Source organism: Seriola dumerili, unplaced genomic scaffold (assembly GCF_002260705.1).
Source record: "Seriola dumerili isolate Sdu_G_001 unplaced genomic scaffold, Sdu_1.0 BDQW01000018.1, whole genome shotgun sequence".
In the NCBI taxonomy this organism is placed as follows: Eukaryota; Metazoa; Chordata; class Actinopteri; order Carangiformes; family Carangidae; genus Seriola; species Seriola dumerili.
In genome coordinates, this window is record NW_019174273.1 from 2,829,507 (window position 1) to 2,848,967 (window position 19,461).

Here is a 19,461-nt window from a genome sequence, read left to right on the forward strand (position 1 = left end):
GCTGCTGCCTTAGAATTTACACTGTGTTTGAGAAAATGTTTCTGGGCTTATTGACCATGCCAAATTTTCTGAAGGAAAATTAATCATTTAGATTAATCATATAATTGATAAAATAGTTGATAGATTAATCGATAGAAAAATAGTCGTTAGTGGCAGCCCTAAGGTTCTTATTATCGGCCAGGGATTTTTCAAAGTGTGGAAAAGTGAGCCCCCCCAGTGAACATAAAGACAGCTGACTTCACACACTTTGAAAAACTGCTGATATAGGCTATTTGTGAAGTAATTACAGGCCTATGGAACTTATTACAGTGCCCCCCCCAGTCCATGGTGCAAAAAAGGTTGGGGATTGCGGTTGTGAGGTCTTGACCTTACCTTGTAAAGATCCGTTTGTTATGAGTTGGTTCTATACAGATAAAATTGCATTGAATTGAATTCAAAGTGCCTCTCATAAAAGTAAATAAATGCTGGAGGCATATTGTTTTCAGATGTCCCTCTGTCCATCCCATTCTCATGGACACTATATCTCAGTAACGCCTTGATGGAACTTCTTCAAATGTGGTACAAATGCTCAGCTGGACTCAAGGATAAACTGATTGGATTAACAGGAGGAGGCTACATCCACCTTTATTTACAGACTATGTCTTACATTTAGCAGTGCAGCTTTTATGGTTTGGTGACAGGGTGCAGGGACACAATAGGCTGTTGGGGAACAGCTAGTAGGCTTCATGTATTTACTTTTTCTGTTACCTGTAGGAACTGAGGAAGTTGCAGTTATACAAACTAGAAATTCTCACATTTGAATGATCTGGAACTAGAGAGTGTTTAGCACTTTTGCTTGATTAAGGACTTATTTGAGAAAATGGCTAAATATCCACCCGGTGAATGTACTGGAGGTATAAAAGGAGTATGTCCTTGGATATCAGTCTTACTTAGTGATAGTCACTTTGGTATCTTGGGCTGCCTCCACTCTCTGGGATTAGCAGGCCATGCTGGGTGGTTGGAGCGCTAGACTCTCTCCCACAACCAATGTGTCGTCAGCTTCACCCTGTGTCTTACATGACCCACTCAGTCTTTTTTTTTATTTTATATTCTGCTGTGCAGTCAGGGTCACGAGGACTTGGATTGAAAAGTTCACTCTGTGGGTGATGGATATAGATCATGGCTTGTTTGCTGATGTCACAGCATTTACTGTGGCCATCAAATCAATTTGTGCTTTTCACTTTTTGCCTTTTGAATCACACCGAGAGACATCAGAGAGGGGTTAGCATTGGTAAATGACAAAATATGTTGTTTGTCTTCCAAAACAACTTGATGTGTTTTCTGCAACTGCAAAGATCGAGGTCAAAACCATCTGAGACTTCCATGATTTCTGTTGGGTTGCAACCTCAAATCAATATCACAATTAATTACTTACCTACTACTACCTGTGCATCTGGGTATGATTTATTTCACATATAAGTAGTCAAGAACACTTAGATATTTACTTGCTGAGATAGGAAACCAGAGTTAAAGGTCCATATAGTATAAAGGTAGATGTCCATGTGTTGTGTTATAAAGAAGGTCTAGGTTCTATATTAATACAGTGAAAGTATCAAAGCATTCAGTTCACGGAGAAATGCTCATAGCCTGTATTCAGAAACTGAGTCATCAAATGAGCCATCAGGACTTCCTGAACTTTGTGATGTCACAACAAAGCAGTCACATCTCAGCCATGCCCCATGTCCCACCCACCCTGGTCCACCATCCAAACCTTGCAGGATTCGGTTTCTCTGAGTGTTTTCCTGAAATTTGCTATATTTTTTATTGGATCACACTCAGCAGACAGTCAGCCAATCAGAAGAGAGGCTCAGATCCACTCTTCTGATTGGCTGACCAGTTGGTCAGTTGTTGTTGCTAGAGCTCCAGAGATAGCCCTATCCTCCACCAAAAAAAAAAGAAAAAATTGAGCTTTGCTTGTCATCATTAGCATTATTTAGCCTCCAGATTGTTACAGGGTCGGATGTGGGCCTGCCAACATTTTTGAGATTTTCAAGTGGGCTATGAGTTGGAAAAGGTTGGGAACCACTGGTTTAGAATATCACAGCAGTACAGTGATTTTTTTTTTTACTGGTTTTGGTTTAGTTGTAATTGACACATTGATAAATGTCAGAGATGGAAAGTATAAAAATATCTGTACCCAGTCCTCCCAGCAACAGCTCTGCTTACATTAACCAACTATGTCCCTTTCCTTCCCTAACAATCCACCTTTGAACTTGACAGAGCAGAGTGCTGAGGGATGTACAAGCACATCTCTTTTAATTACATACTTGTCCCAGAGTGACAGCTGGACAAAGAGGAAGTGTCCTTGTCTCAGAGAGAGGACAAGAGGCTGAATGCCAGCCACATTGGGCTGTGAGTCAGGAGGGGTCTCATGATCCGCCTCCATCAGTCCAAACTTTACTGTTTTCCTCATCATAAAGCAGAATGATGGAACTCTTTTATTGCAGTCAGAGCTAATATTAGACGTGCTTGGTAAATCAGAGGAGCAGAACGCTGATCTCATTGTGAAACTCACTGACAGCATGGCAGATGGCTTCTAAAAACAGCCTCCAAATCACACTGTCAGAGGTGGGAATGTGCTGTATGAAGCCAGTTTGAATTGATGCATCAGCAGGAGGTGAGGAGATACTGGGAGTTAGATCCCTGTGGACATTGCTGGTTTTTTAAAAAATTCAAGAAAGGATATGAGTTTTAAAGATAGACTATGTAATTTTTGTTCTCATACACATGGAAATTCGAAGTGATAAGAAATAAAAGTCAACTTTGTTCAATTCAATCCACTCAGTTTTGTTGCTGCAATCTCACTGGTATAATCATGACTAATTTTAATTGAATGAAGTAAAGCACTGACCAACAGGCCTCTGTATAATTATCAGGGCTATGCTTTCTAGGCCAATGGTTCCCAACCTGTGGGCGGTGAGGGTATTGCAAGTGGGCTGACAAATCCTTTGCAAAACTGTATCATTTCAGTGAAAAGATGTGATTGTAAAAAAATATAAATAATATTTTTAAATGTTTTTAAATGAAATTATCTTTAAAAACATGAAAAATGTTTAATTGTTTTTTTTCTCTTATTGAAGCCTATCACTCTGATATGCCAGTGATAGAAACGTTTATGTTCCCTCATTTCTTGTTTACTTACTCACCTGTTTCATTATCAGGTTCAGTATCCTGATCAGGATCATCAAATCAGGATCAGGATCTATGAAGGTGTTGCCCTACCTAGCTGCCATAGGCCTCAAAGGCAGAACTGAAATGAGGCGGTCTGGTATATGGAGGATTTTGGCAATGAATCTTGGGATAGGTTGGGCTATTAAGGATCCACCTGTTGGATCATTTGTTGCAGAGTAAAAGAAAATCTCATTTCTCGGTCGCATCTTAAGGAGCCTTTGAACTGGGACATTGTAGATGTGCTGTGATGCCATCAGTCTTTCAATGCAACTTCCAATGGATGCGGCCCCTGAATTGGGACTCAGCTAATGTAGAAAGTGCCACTGCAGTTGCATTCTGCCTTTCCTAAAACCCAGGCATGGCTGTAAACTGTCAGGTAGCACTACCCTTGTTTTGTAGTATCGCCTTTATCTTCAACTCTGGTAACGAGTAGAAAAGCGATGTTTGAAGCATTCCTGAGAACTGCTCATCCAAAAAACTTAAGTCGACTTACTTAGACTCTGACAGCAAATACACCCCAAATTAATGCTCAGTTCTCAGTGGTGTTGCCCTTATTGTTGGCAGAAGTAATGTCCTATTTGAAAACTTCATCTGTAATGAACCTTGTGATCCATATCCATATCCATATCCATCAAACTCATCTCCTTTTCCTTGTCTTCAGATCCTCCTCTGTCAGTTGGTGTTGATACCCTGCTTGCCTGAGATCTGCTGCCTCAGTCTCTGAGACGCTGATGTGAGTATTCCCTGAATCCTTCCTGGAATCAGCACTATTTCTTCTCATTTTCCTGCCTCTGCCTTTTCTTTTTTTCCCTCCTCACTTTATTTTTGCGGGAGGAGGCCCATTCCTCTGTAGAGTCGTGTTGTGCTGCTGTCGAGCACACTTTAATATTTTATAGGTCACCACTTCAATGAAGCAGAGGACACGCAGGCCCTCATTAATGGGAGTCAGCCTATCAATGCTTAGATGTCTGGCAGCTGAATCATTTATAACTCTGATTTTTTTTTCCCCTACCTGCCCTTTGATGCATTCAGGCCCAGGATCACCACAGATACACTTAGATGAGCTGCACCCGTTAGCTTTTTATATTTGAACACACACGCACGGAGGAATGTGTGTGTGAGAAGGAACACCTGTCAAGAATGCCAAAAACACAGCGAATGTAAACTAAACATGTAACAGCAGCACCGTGCTGCATCAACAGTTTATGATAGTGTCGATGATTTCATTACCTTTCAGCTGCAATAATTACACAAAGTCAGCCAAGCACCACTTTCAAACTGCACATCATTAATCACCTTTACAGTGGAAACCCTCAGGAGCCCAATGAAGGTTCTGAAGCAAAACACTGACTGTAAAATAGACTTTTAGAACCAACATAAACATTCTCAGTTTTATTCCACCCACTGCAGAAAGTGATTAGACCATCAATAGCGTAGATAGAGATAGGTAGAGATTCAAAGCTTTCAATATCTCACTAGGTGGCCTGTGCTCCCCCATGATAACTCTTTCTTTGACTGAATTGTCACACAATCAGATTACCTATCTACCTCTGATGTGTTTCAGAAAACAAATCAATCACATTCTTGCATAACGACACAAACCGCCAACGTTCCGGTTGGTGGACAATCCGCAATACCTCCTGAGTCACACCTGTCCAAAATCTAAAACTCTGTCAATGTAATGTCTTTTGTGTTGTCCACCAAAACAGGGGGTGGGTCTGGAACGTCTGGACTCTAGCCCTCTTGTTTTGTATTGTAAAGATTATGGGTCCTATTCCAACAAGGCAGATAAAAGAAAATCCTTTTGTCTAAGTCTTGCTGATATAAGCGAGAGTTCTGTTCCATTACTGAGGCTTGTATTTTCCTACTTAGTTTCCAAGGTAACTTATAGCATTGAACTAGCCGTAGCAGACTAACTGCCAAGCTTCATGTAGCGGTGTTTTAAAGAATTTCCAACGGCCAGAAACAGAACCCTAAAAGATAGTTCCTACAAGTGTCTTTCACTTTGTCATGTCTGTGTTCGGTAACATTCGTTCAGGGTTGAATCTTCCATTGACTACAACTCAATTTGTATTGCTTGGAGAGTGTGTCGTGTTCATCATCACAAGGTCAAATTGCAAATCAGCTGATTGCTCCAGTTATCTTATCCTTTCACTATCATTAAAGACACAATAACTGTGTCTCACTTCAGGGGCTGCATCCTTCAGAGGCTGCATTTGAAGACCGATTGCATCATGGTGGTGCGACTAGGTTGTCCCATTTCAAAGGCTCCTTCTTTTTCTGGGCAATCAAGGATCAAACGGGTGGATCTGTCATGGCCCAACCTACCCCAAGATTCATTGCACGCTGGTAATGAAAGCAAAAAACGCCAAAAAAGAGCCTGAGGATTGCACTTTTAAATGCAATTATTGGGTTTCAGCTCAGTTGAGCAGCTAATGGTACAACTTGACAGGAGCCGCACTTTGCGACGCAACAGTAAGGGTGGGCAGAGCTGGTGACACAAAGTGTAAATCCTACGAAGGGCCACACCTTCATAGACCACCTCCTTTGAAGGATGTGGCCCCTGAATTGGGACACAGCTAATATCCTTTAGCATTAAGAGTCTGCTGGGATCTGACCTCATGCTCCAGGGGCTGCTGGTTATGTATTTAGAGATTAATCATTGTGTGTCCTCGTGACGTGATTCAACCTTGATCCTCTGCCTGCTGCACCTCTTAAAGACACTGATTGAAGTCAGAGCTCGGAGGTGGATTTTAAGGGGCTGCAGATTGTGAGCGCTGGAGTCTGATACAGCAGTGAGAACGAGGTTAACTCAGGACGCTGCCACAAGCTGCTTACACAACCGCTGCAGACTGAGTCCACGTTTTTGGTGTAATCATTTCTGACAAGATGACAAACAAGTGCAGTAGTGAGGAGTCTTAATGTGGTGATGTTCATCGTGTGTGGACTGATGACTCAGTGACAGTAAGGAAGAATTAGAGTAAGAGCTGATAGCAGTTTGAGAATTACCCAAGTAAGCTCAGACCTGCTGATTCATTGTTTTGGAGCTTTTCTCTCTTTTTAAAGAGCTGGAATGATGTGTGCATCACAGACTAAGGCCAGTTTGTAGTTGACCTCATGACTCAGCTTCAAAAGGCAATAATAAATCAGATTTGGACTCACGAATCTGCTGGTCTACTCAGTCTCTATGAAGTGTCAGCCAGAATCACATCAAAGCAGCTGATGTTGTCTTGCTAGCATGTCGTCAAGCTTATTTTCAAGGGTGGTGTATGAGTTCTGTCTACGCCAGTACGTCAGATGGCGGCCAGCAGGACACGAGGAGACAAGGTGACCTTCTCTGCTGCTGTACAGTGGAGCAGAGTCTGTGGCTGTGTCCTCAGGCACTCTCCTATACCCTCATTCGCTGTCAGTGGTTTACACTGAGCAGTCATTTCAGAATCATCTTCAAGGAGTTCAGGTTCAATGTGTTGGTGACTTGCAAAATACACAGATTAACTACAAAGGCACTCAAGAGAGCGCAGACCTCTACTCAGGTAGCTGCCAAACAGTATGCACCAGACTGCATAGAAACAAAATTCAAATTCATAGTAAATAATCACGATCTACCCCAAAATTTAATGGGTTTGTCATTGGCTCAGGTCCTGTCCCTCTACCAAGTTCGGCACAAATCAGTTTAGTACTTTTTGCGTCATCCTACCGAAAAGTAAACAGATACAGCTGAATTAATGTAATTTTGTAATAATGCTAACCAAGAACACACAAGCTAGGATTACAGAATTCCCCTCTATTCTTGCAGTTTACCATCAAAATACACCAGAAACAAGATGCCAGATGTGTTACATTAGTGTGATAATAGATACCCCCAGTGTGTACCATTAAAACTCTCAGTACAGAATTTAATCAGCATTATTTCTCACCTGCAGGGAAACCTTAAAAAAAACTCTGGACACGTATCTGCAAATTTTGTTTTTACCAAAGCCAGTTTGCCACATCTGTCACAAAGTTGCACATTAACACTCTAAATGTGCTTCAAACAAACAGGCATTCTGCATTCTTCATCAAACAGATAAACAGTAACAGTGTGACATGTCTGACCTTTAAAACAGGTGTCTCTTCCTCACCGGATGAAAACGACCCACTACCTCATTAAAATCCAAGAACCAGATGAAAAAGGGATTCTGCAACTGTGTGCGCGTGTTCGGTACCAGTGCTCCTACTGCTTCTCTAAACTGAGAGGGCATCGATCCCAATCTACTGCAGGTAATACACTGAATATAGATAGGTACCTCACACATCCATATGTAAAATAATCACTATCACTTTAAATATCCATCAAGCCAAAATGTTTACAAGTAAACGATGTCGCTTTTTGGTGGCAAAGGGGCCATTGGTTATCAAGATACCTTGCTCTGGACTTAACAGTTGGTCAGTAAGGAATGATAACAGCCCATACAGTGAATTAACTTATGCACATTAGATTTTAGTACAGAGAGCCTGTTACAGATGTGTTGTAATGTATGTGACCCTTTCCTGGAGCCCCATGTCCCCCGTGGGCCCCCGCACTTTCATTTTTATCTCAATGTCAATACGACACAAGAGTGAGATTTGTAGAGTAAATGGTTAACAGTTAATGTGGAAGTACGTGTGAGTGCGAATGTGTGTTTGCATGTGGGCTTGCAGTTGGTGTGTCCGGGCCCAGTCAGCAAAGAGTCCCCTCGGCATCGCTCCCTCCATCAAGACAGACTTTTTCCAATATAGTAAGAGACAGCCAATCGAACGGCCTCCGAGCCGGTGTAATTCAACAGCTCTCCGGGGACTCATTCAGCAGAGCTGCTGAACAGATAAAAGCTCCCAATGTGGAGAGAAAAATCATAAAAGGATGAGATGCAGAGAGGGGCTTGATCAGGATACCTTTATTCTGAAGGATACCCTGCACATCTAGTCAAGTCACAAGAATAAAATGACACAGTTAGGGTTTTCCCTAACAACAACCTTGTTTCTCTAATTTTGCTGAGTCTTGCTTGATGTAGAAATGTTAATGGACATCAAACAAGTGCAGCGTCTAAGACTCATAAGACTTTAAACCCACAGGGTAATGTCAACAAGGAACTTGCGTCAAGTTTGGATATTTAGATACAATGCAGATTGCATAGTTTTTAAATGAAATTTCAGCAGGTCAAGACCAGCGAAGAACCTAAACTGTACCAAGGTAAAAAAAAATTGTTCAAGTCACAAAAAACTGAAAAATCAAAGAGTAAATGAAGCCTTGAAAGTTAATGAAACAATTCCTAAAGGTTGATGACTCCCAAACTCTCTGTTTGTACAAAGATAGTATTGGAAAAAACTGTGTTACTACACCCTCTGCTGCATTATTAGGACAATACTAATAATACGAATACAACTTTTTGTTTTTATACAATTGCTTATTCTACTTTTTTGGGCTCACTAGTGTCAAGGCTCCAAAACCAGAGAATTCAGAGTGTTGTTGTTGTCGGTAGAGACTTGTAGTCTTGTATCTAGGGCATCCACAGGTGCTTTGCAAACCTGAAAAATAATTGGCATAATTTAACCTTCCAAACAGAGACATCGTGAGGACTGGGATGAGATCAAATGAGCTCTCCCTGTGTAAAAGTAGCACAGCTGACAGCTTCGTCTCAGGCAGAGCAGAATCCAGAGGAGGAGGGAAACTCTGGGGCTAAACAAGTAGAAAGAGAACAGTCCTCAGATGTTTCCTTTCAGTAGTGATGAGGAGATCCAGCACTAACAGACTCTCAGTTCTTGATAACAAAACAAATTGTCTTTTAAATTGTGTATTCATTTGCTAATTCAGCAGACTTCATTCATACGTCCTATTGTGACATCACAAAGTGACGGAAGTTCCTTTAAAGGCTTTAAGTTGGACTGTTTGTGTGTTTTATTTATTTACTTCTGATTGGCTGATTGTTTTCTGAATGATGGAATTAAAAAATATTGCAGATTTCAGGTAAACACTAACCTAAGAAACTAAATCCTGCATGTTTGGATGGTGGGTCCAGGTGGGCAGTGACTGCTTTGTTGTGACATCACAATGTTCAGGAAGTCCTGACGGCTGGTTTTAAGGCTCAGTTTCTGAATACATGCTGTGTGCATTTCTCTGTGGACTGAGTGCTTTGATACTTTCACAGTATTAATATAGAACATAGGCCTGCTTTATAATCAAACAACACATAGACACCTACCTTTATACTTTATGGGACCTTTAAATTGGAGGAGTGCCCTTTTAAATACATAGTTAGAGAGCATGTTGTGTCCTCTTGGAAAGGCTAAGGAGTTAAAGAGGTGATGTTAACACAGTGAAACAGGAACACACACCCCTGCAAGGTTCGAATAACCATGAGATATTAGACTTTTAAGACCTAGACCACACTATGCTACAGTTTGATGTGTGTATATGTGTGTTTGCATATTGTATCTCTCTCTGCTAAAATAATTATCTCTAATTCAGAGGTTTTTAGATGGAAGTTTTGTATTGTGATTATTTTGGTTTAGTTTTTTTCATCCTTGTGACCTCAAGCAGTTTGAAATGCTGACTTTAGGTTTGTAGCTAGCCTGTCTTGTCCTTGTCAGGTTAGGGCCCTATACTTCCCCCACCCCCAATCCCATCAACCCCCCTCTCTGAAACTGCCTCTTCTACTCTCTGAAAAATATGCAAATGTACAAAAAGTAGGCTACAGACAACCCCCCCATGTTTGCCTCTCATTTGTCTGTGCTATTGGATTTGTTAAAAAGAACGTAACATGCATCCTCCAACCAGGGTGGGTGTCTAGTGTGTAAAGGCTCAGGGATGGCCGAAGCTGAAACATCCCTCTCGGTTTGTGGAGGACAGTTAAGGTCAGCAGCCATGTGAGGAAGCTCTGAGGATGATGCATTCCCCTGCAGCTTAGTCACCAGAACTCTGCTGCTGGATGAGCAATCTCGTCTGAATACTGCTCACACTGGAGCACTGACACGAGCATCTTCCTGAACTACAAGATGTAGATGATTTTTATTAAAGCTCTGTCATTGTTATCCCTGATCCATTTTATTCGCAAATTTGATTTACTGAATTAAAAAAAAAAAAATCATTTTTAATAAGATCTTAATTTATAAACCTAATGGATATTTGATAGGAAGTTGGTTGTTTATTTAAATGTTTTAAAGCTCCATATTTTACACTTCTACTGTGTTTTATTTTGAAATGTTGATCCATAAGAAGATATATTTGTGGTTTTAAGAACCACAATCCATCTCATTGTAGTTTTACATCTCCTCTGTGGAGCTCTAGTAACTACAGGTCAGTAAGCCAATCAGAAGAGAGGAGGCTCTGAGCTTGTCCTCTGATTGGCTGATTAAATATAGCAGATCTCAGAGAAGCCAAATCCTGCAAGGTTTGGATGGTGGGTCCAGGCGGGCGAGACTTGAGGCGGTGACTGCTTTGTTGTGACATCACAAAGTTCAGAAAGTCCTAACAGCTGGTTTTAAGGCTCAGTTTCTGAATACAGGCTGTGTGTATTTATCTGTGGACTGAGCGCTTTGGTACTTTCACTGTATTAATATAGAACCTAGACCTGATCTATAATAATATAATAAAATATGATATAAAGTTAATGTAAATCCCATCCCCTATCACATTACCATACCATTTCGTCATCAATACTTTCTATGTCTAGACAATCCAAGTGATACTCGTTTAGGAGATGGTGCTATGGACAGCTCCTGGTGCTGAAATCAGTTTTCGTCTTTTACAGGAGAGGCCGGCTGTAAGGAAGTTCCAAATGATACCCAATGAATTGATCACAAAGATCAGATCACACTGTTTGCTGGTGTAACGTTAACTGACCTTGTCCATCAAGCTGCTACACTGTATACATGGTAACAAGTATACAGCTGAGACATGATTGACATTGAGGACACGTCCCGTTCAAATAACTGACTGCAGATGTGCCCCCTCAGGCTCTTTATATGTTCACTAATTTAGTTTTTAATTTAAAATGTTTAAGCTGAGTTTACAAGATAAAAAGGACCAAAAGCAGTAAAGAAAATAATTGCATGCATTAGGAAACGAAACAGTACGTGATGTGAGTGTAATTGTGTAATGGACAGTGAAATGAGTCCATGTGTTTACTCTGTCTCTCAGTGCGACCTTGGCTCCTGCTGCTGTTTTTCACGTCCTTGTCCAAACACACATGGATGTTTTCTTTGATTAAAATCTAAAGCTTGACTTAATCACCAGGCTGGCTGAGGTAGTTTTTGATTTGGGTAACCCTGATTAAAGCGCCGCTGAACTCCTGTGGTGTAACTCAGTACTGGCGTGTGTTAGTATTGGATTATGTGTGTTGTTTCAGGCTGAGGGAGGAAAGCCCAAACCAAGCAGAACATATTCTTTGTTTAATTTGTGTGCTGTGGGTATCAGGGTGGATTGTGGTACAAAGCCAGGGTTCCCTTAAAAAGTAAAATGTCCTGGAAAATTATTTCAACATTCTCCTATTTTTGGGCAAAGTTATGTTGAGGATCATGTGGACATTCAAATTGTTGGCTAGTTTAGGGATGACAGTATTTTGAAGGCTGCTATTGCTAGTCACTGTTGGCATCTTACTGTGGTAGTTTTTATTAGGTTTATAGATTGACATATTCTTCCCAACTTGTTTTAAACTGTTGAATAATTGGTTAGCATGTTTGCTTCAGTTGCTTGCTAGCTTGTTTAGCCTGTAGCTAAAGGTTTAAGGTTTGGGATTCAGCTTTCAAATGTGTGTTGGTTCATTTCTGAGAGTCAATACAATGAATGGGTAAATTGATAAATAAATTGTTAAATAAATAAATGGGATGACATTGCTATAAAAAAAAATATATATTGTTCTATTTTCAAATGTCAAGATACTTGGTTATAATTTCCAGGCCACCATTGCTCAATATTTAACTGTTCTCTCTGAAATTAAATTCTACATAATAACAAAAGAAATGTACAGAAGAGGATTAGGGCCACATGTGAATTTTTTTTTTCTCTGAGTTTAATCAGTATCTTAAAAAAAAAAAAAAAAAAAAAAAAAATCTCAGTTTGAAGTCAGAATTCTGAGATTAAAATCAGTCTTCTAAAAATCAAATATTTTCACATGTGGTCCTAATGTGTAATTCTTTTTCTTTTTTTAGAAAGTCAGAATTCTAACACTTGTGGTCCTAACCTTCTGTACAAAATGACCCTCTGATGCCTGCTGAGTTAAATAATGATGTCTATCTGTGAAGAATGATACGTTACTATAAAGTATTTGTGTTGTTTAGTTATTATAATATTTCTGATAAAGCCCATTAGAGAATAATACAACCTGCTTTTTACACATATCACATAAAATCTCATGTATAGCCTTTAAAAAGACTTCATAGTTTACATACTTTCTTTAACATGATTAAACTGAGATTCGAGGTTTCAGCACTTCAGTTGTCATTTCTGGCACTAACAGAAAAAGATCCTCAGTATCATGTAAATGTAATGCTTTAATATGACTGAATGATCAGAGTATTTACTGACTGTGCTGAAATATTCCTTCAGCTGTGATGTACATTAAGATGCACAGAAGTATGGGCGGTGAGCAAACAGTGTTGAAAGAAGGAATAATATCACATGTAGTTCAATCTGTGCCTGTTCCCACTGCGATGTGAAGCACAGCAGCTCCGCCTACAGGCTGCTCACTGTAATCGCAGGTTTTACTGACTGCCTCAGTTTGCAGACACACAAGTTCACTTCAAACTATAATACAGATATTTTAGGATGAATATTTGCTACTTTTCTTCATTTGCTTCTTCTTCGTCTTCTTCATCTTCTTCTCATTGTTATCTCATTGCAGTATTGAAACATTGAACATGGTTGCTTGATTTCTTTTTTTCAGAGCACTGTTTGTAAAATCCTCCCATATCTGGACTCAGACATAAACCAGGTTGATTGACTCTCCATGTCCATCTCCTTTTTCCTTTTTGTTTAAATGGAATACTAAAGAAGGATTCAAGCAAATTTGTACTGCAGTGGTTCCCAACCATTTCCAACTCACAGCCCACTTAGGGTTCAGGATTAGGGTTACACTATATTTTGCATGGACCCAGTAGAAGGTTCTTATTGCATACCTTCTGCCTTTTCATAGCGACAAAAGCACATGTTTACAGATGTACGGCAGCATGAACAGTACCAGGGCCCACTTGCACAAAACACCTTAAGTTTTTCTACTCCAGTATGACACTGAAGGTTTAATTTCTCCTTGGATAAGGGAGTTACTTATGGGTGGAATCTCCTAAAAGGTTTCTTTAGTTGATGAATTTAATGATTTTACTAAGGTAAAGGTACAATTCTACTGTTTCCATGGAGACCGTTTGCTGGCATTAGCTTATGATACTTGTTATTACTTTTAGGAAGCTGGAAAAATTAAAGGAGTGTGCTGCTGTCTCAGCATGAAACACATTGACTATACCTGAACGGAAAGATCTCTAGCAGGAAACTGTAGAAAAATCATTAAGAAAGTGGAGGGATTGTTAAGGGTTTCTCCCACTCTTCCTGGGATACGTTCATTTTCTTAATTTATCCCCATAAACTCACCATGTTGCAGTTAAGATAGAGTCAGAGGTACCTTTAGCCTTTTCCCCTTCATTGGTCACTAAGTGATTCCTGAATTTTAAGACCAAGATAAGGAGAAAACCTTAAGTACTTCTGTCAACATTTTAAGGAAACTTTTAAGGGTTTTTTATTCTATTTTTATTTTAAGGAAATGTTAACTCAGACTTAAGGTGTTTTGTACAACTGGACCCAGAAATTGTAACATCAATCTTAGCAACAATCTTAATTTCTCTTATTTAATATATACCATAATAATCATTATGATTCCAGAGTGATGAGGAAAATGTGTTGCAAGTGTCTGAGCTGTGTTTCTAGTAGAGAACACAAGGGGGCAGTGTTGACTTTCAAACTGTCGAAGCAAGCATTACTTAACAGTTTTCCTTCCACATATGTGTCTACATCCACTTTGTAAGTCTTTTCTAGGAACTGGAGTCAGATATTTTCAAGCCCCACACAAAGCTTCTTTAACATTACTGTGCTGCATTGATGTAGTGCTGCACCTCTACAAAGGTGAGACACTTATGAGAGAAAAGAACAGTGAAAATCAAGTGATATTTGGACTTTTATGGGTCAAATTTTCCTCCACTGGAGTCAATAATCTACCACACACACATGATTGAATGGTTCAACATTTTTTATTTTTTTTCTAAAGATAATTTTGTTTTAACACATTTAAAAATATCATTTATATTTTCTTTTTGAAAAAAAAAATTCCACCTTTTCACCAAATTCGTACTGTTTTGCAAATGATTTTTTGGGCATCTCGGTCGGGAACAGCACAGTGTTAAAGCTGCATTCACTGATTTTCAGCCACTTGTAGGCATCAAAAAAGCTACAACATTCTTGAAAGAAAACAAGGAAACTCTTCTGATTGGCTGACTGTTTTCTGAGTGAGCCAATAAACATATAGCAGATATCAGGTAAACACTCATAGAAACCAAATCCTGCAAGGTTTGGATGGTGAGTCCAGAGGGGCAGGGCTTAAGGCTAGTAACTGCTTTGTTGTGACATCACAAAGTCCAGGAAGTACTGACGGCTGGTTTTAAGGCTCAGTTTCTGAATACAGGCTGTGTGCATTTCTCTGTGGACTGAGCGCTTTAATACTTTCATAGTATTAATATAGAACATAGACCTGCTCTACAATCAAACAACACATGGACATCGACCTTTATACTATATGGGACCTTTAATGTTTAATGTTCGGGCTGTTTCCCTCGGTGTTTAGCAGCTACTCTAAACACTTGCCTCATGAAGTGTCACATGCATATTCAATAGGTCCTTTTTGGTATTTTTTTACTTCCTGGGCCATCACAGCCCAGAGTGTGGATTTGAGAGTGGGGGGGGGGTGGGAAGAGAGAGGAGACTGGCTGACAGAGGGAGGAGACATCCCTAGCCCATTTATCTGACAGCCATTAACCACTACGAATCAATGTGCCAGCAGCCTCCTGTTAGACCAGCTGCCCCTCCCCCTCACTCCCATCCTCTGTCCAAAGTTGTGTAGGCACAGTGTGGCTCTATACTCAACATTAGGCTGAGGGTGAGGAAGACATCAGCCATGGCTCTGCTGCTGGACAGCTCCCACAGCACAGCAGCTTTCTGCTGCCTGATCCGCCGCAGGTTCAGGAGGCGGAGAAAGAAACGCTCCGAGCGCAAAGGTATGATATCTATAGCTGCTCCGCTCTGCTCTGCTGTCTGTCAGTGTGTGTGTGGTAGAGGACTGTGGCTTAACACTGACTTTGGAGCAGTGTTGCTGTTTGTCTGTTCTCCTCATGGGTAGGGTCAGATGAAGCCCTGAGGGCGACTGGTTGGTCTGTTTTTGTTGTGCTGTTCATAATTATGCAGGTTAGAAGTGAAGCTGGAGTATCTTATCTCATCTTAGTTCTTTTTTTAGTAGATTTTATTTTTTAATTAGCATTTTTAATTGGAGAAAAGATAGAAAGAGACTTCTAGTGTAAATTTTAACATGTTTTAATCAAAACTGTGCACTTAAGGTCTTTAGCTGTCGTTTATACCAAAACAAAGATGCAAAAAAAAGTCTTGCTTGAGTTTCTTGAAGATGTTTCACCTCTGATCTGATGTGCTTCTTCACAACCGAGGACGTGAAACATCTTTAAGAACCTAAAGCAAGACTTAATAAAGCTCTTAGAGAATCTTCACAGATGTGTCTTCTTTACTTTTTCATCATGTAACTTACTGCAGGGAGTCAAATAGCAAAGAATATGTAGTCAAAATGATTAAAATGTATTACTATGACTACTCCTAAGTTGGACTTAAAGTTTCTAACTAAAAGTAAATAAGAGTTGCTGTGGCTGACGTCATTTCTCATGGACAAGCTTGCTGTAATTATGGCATACAAATGAAATAATTAGAGATTAGATGCTGTCAGAGTGCATGTATTGTTTAGTGCTCTGCCATTCCTGTACCTTACCTCTCGTAATAACATAAATAATGTATAAAGCTGCGTTTTGCGCCATTGCTTCATTGTAAAGAATGGTAAAGTCTACAATCATGTAGTTCTGTTGTGGGGGAGACTGTGCACGGTTGCAACAAGGGACGGTTGCAACAAGTCTTATTTCTCCAATTACAAACATGCTAGAGTGACGGCACTCTCAGTTAGACCCTGCTGCCAGGTTTTGGAGATATGAACTACTATGAACTACTGACTTAGTTTGAGTCAACTTCTAAGTCACATGGTTAGCAAGTATCATGTTCAGTTATCTAGCTAGCACATGGTTATGTCATGGCTGATAGGGTGGGAGCAGTTGCAACAAGTTGTGACACAACAGTGTTTTTCAACATTGTAGTCCGATAATATGCAGCTAATTTTCCGATAGCATTTTAACGAATGAGAAAATACAAACAAGTAACTTTGTGAATTATTTTGTTAGCCTCTAATGATTTTATAATAATATATTTACCTGTTCTGTTTATCATAAGCTATAAAATGAATAAATTGCGCCTATATTGACTGAAGGTTGTTCAATGCAAAACAAAACCCAGTAACTGTTTTTTGATAAATATTACAAAATAAATAAATAATACTCTAATATTGTTGTATTATTGTAAATGCATATGCGTGTTTTTATAATACTATGTTTATAGATATAAAAAGCAAAATGTGTTTGGTGAAATTTAATGTATTTCTAATATGTTGCAACCATTCCTGATCCATATTGCAACCATCCACTGCAACCTCTGAATTCTTCCATTCAAATAAATATCGTGAATAAATTCATAGTCATATGTGATCATCTTTAAATAATATAGGTAATTAGCAGGCAAATGTAAGTTTAATGTATAAAAGTTTGGTTGGTCTAGAACAAATAGCCTCTGAGTAACTGAGAGAAATTGAAAAAGTCCTTCCTTTTTCAATATGTCGCAGCCATCCCTGATCCATGTTGCAACTGTCACCAGGGTTGGGGTCAGTTGCAGCAGCTGAATTCCTCAATTCAAATAAATATGGTGAATGATATGTCATATGTCATCATCTTTACATAGTATGGGTAATTAGCAGACAGATGTAAGTTTAATATATAAAAGTTTGATTGGTGTAGAACAAACAGTCTCTGAGTAACAGAGAAATGCAACAAATGTCCCCAGTCTCCCATACTTTTGCTCGGCATATTCCCATTATTATCAGCTAAATGTGGCACTTGTCAAAATTATGAATAAATATAAAATAAATGAAGGAGAAAATGCATTTAGTACCCTTTCAAAAGCATTTTCTTCATCTCTCAGTAAATGTCAGATGTACATGTATTTAGTTTTTGTTGTAGCGTCCGGTGATACTGCTTAGTCCTGAGGCACAGCTCTACTCTACTCTTCTCTTCTGCATGATTGCAAACACCTGCTAATACAGGAACTGGCTGCAAAACTCAAGCACACTTAATCCTCACATTAATTCAAATTTCACCTGTCGCCACCAAATACCAAAGCAGCTGATGCACTGTGATTTTTCTTTTTTTTTTTTTTTTTATCCCACTGGGGAATATTCAATTTAGCTGTAACTGTTATTCATGGAGAGTGTGGTAAACAGTATTAATGTTTAAAATAAAATGGAGCTATTGTGCGTACTTTGCATGCAGGGAGAATAAGAAGCCCATCATTTCCATGTCCCACTAAGCAGGGTGTTGCGAGATGAAGTGAAGTGTGAGTTTAATCTACTGGGAGCAAAAGTGAATTTCAGACGAGGTATAAGCCGATGTGCTCTGTGAGGCATGTACGGCATGCCGCCGCTAAGGGATGTGTCTGTTGTGCCAAAACCGCAGCCGCAGATCTCTGTCTGGCAAACAGCCACCGCTCCGTGATGTGGAGGAGTTGATAGAGCAAGCCACCTCCCCCTTACCCTCCTCTCCCCCTTCGCCCTGCAGCCATGGTTTGGCCTGAAGCTCCGCTGATAACCCAGACTCTCCTCTGAAACCCCGAGGCTTGAGGCTGTGACACACACACACTCCCACCCCCACTGTCCATCAAAGTACCCCATCAGACAGCTAGAGAGGCGGCAGCAACACAGCGTCAAAGGCAGTATCAGTTTTACTAATATTGACTTTTAATATAAGGTAGATTTAAGGCAAGATGTGTATTTAAAATACTCTTGTTCTGCTTTAATGAGATAAGCTGTGACTTGATCCCTGCTCTCCACCACATTTCTGCTCATATTCAACTGAAGAAACATGTCAGAAACAGTCGTGGCAGTAGTACTATAAATAAAAGTAATAATAAAAAATACTCCATTGCAGGTATTTACCTGCATTCAAAATTCAGTAAATTTACAGAATTAGCAGCAGAATTTAACTTAACATTAAATGTTTTTCTCATTTAGTAAATTATATGTACAGTCACTTATTACTCTGTTTATTTCTTATATAAAATCTGTGATGTTTCACAATTCACAGGAAAGTGTTGCACTAGAACAGGATTCAGTTGAAAGTTCCTGGTAAATTCTGCTTTAAATCCAGTTTTTGGCATCTTTGGATCAAACTGGGATCAGATTGCATCAGCATATTTGGTCCCGCTCATATTTAGTAATCTATGTGACTCTGTGTTTGCCTTTAAGAGACTTAGAAAACAATAGAAAGGTGATTATCTGTGGAAAAACAGTAAAAGCAGCATTCATTAACATTCATGCTGTCAGAGTTTATCAGAGCACAGAGTGTGGACAGTAACTTTGAAGCATACACAGACATGCCCTGCTCGTTAGGCATCAGTAGACAGCACCAACCTCCCACCCTCCACCTCCACACGCCTGTCCGTCAGCTCCTGGTCTTACTAATCCTGAAGCCGTGGGGTGTGAAATTCAACATCAGCCCCAAGCTTCCCATCCTTCCATCCTCTCCCTCTCCCTCCCTCCCCCTCTCTCTTGGAGATAGCGGAGGACCTGGCCCGGCCTTGACCGGGGGTGAAGAGAACAGCGATAGCCATCTGTTGTGCGTGGCGAGGCCGGTGATGCGGAGAGAATGTGGTGGAGAAGGGTCAGCAAGTGCCGGCGCAGAACCTGTAATCTCTCATGCCCATCTTCTTAGAACTTATGAAAAATAAAAAGAAAGTCGGGAAAATGACGGAGCTCAACACAAAGTAAACAAACCACTTGGTCAGAGGCGGCAGCAATAAGCAGCTGTCACACAGGCAGCACAGTG

The 19,461-nt window shown here is 40.0% G+C and overlaps 1 protein-coding gene across 3 annotated transcripts in view; it reads left to right on the forward strand.

Annotated features, from left to right (window-relative positions):
• LOC111232582 (double-stranded RNA-specific editase 1-like) overlaps window positions 1-19,461 on the forward strand; it is a 38,146-nt gene that overhangs the window by 2,364 nt on the left and 16,321 nt on the right. Inside the window, exons 2-3 of one of the 3 annotated variants that reach the window (XM_022760169.1) lie at window positions 3,872-3,943; window positions 7,317-7,470. In XM_022760169.1, coding sequence (XP_022615890.1) covers window positions 7,335-7,470 — 136 coding nt within the window. In that variant the 5' untranslated portion in view covers window positions 3,872-3,943; window positions 7,317-7,334. Of the gene's footprint in view, window positions 1-3,871; window positions 3,944-7,316; window positions 7,471-15,366; window positions 15,481-19,461 lie in introns of those variants that run through there. The other 2 variants (XM_022760182.1, XM_022760175.1) reach the window with 2 other exon arrangements.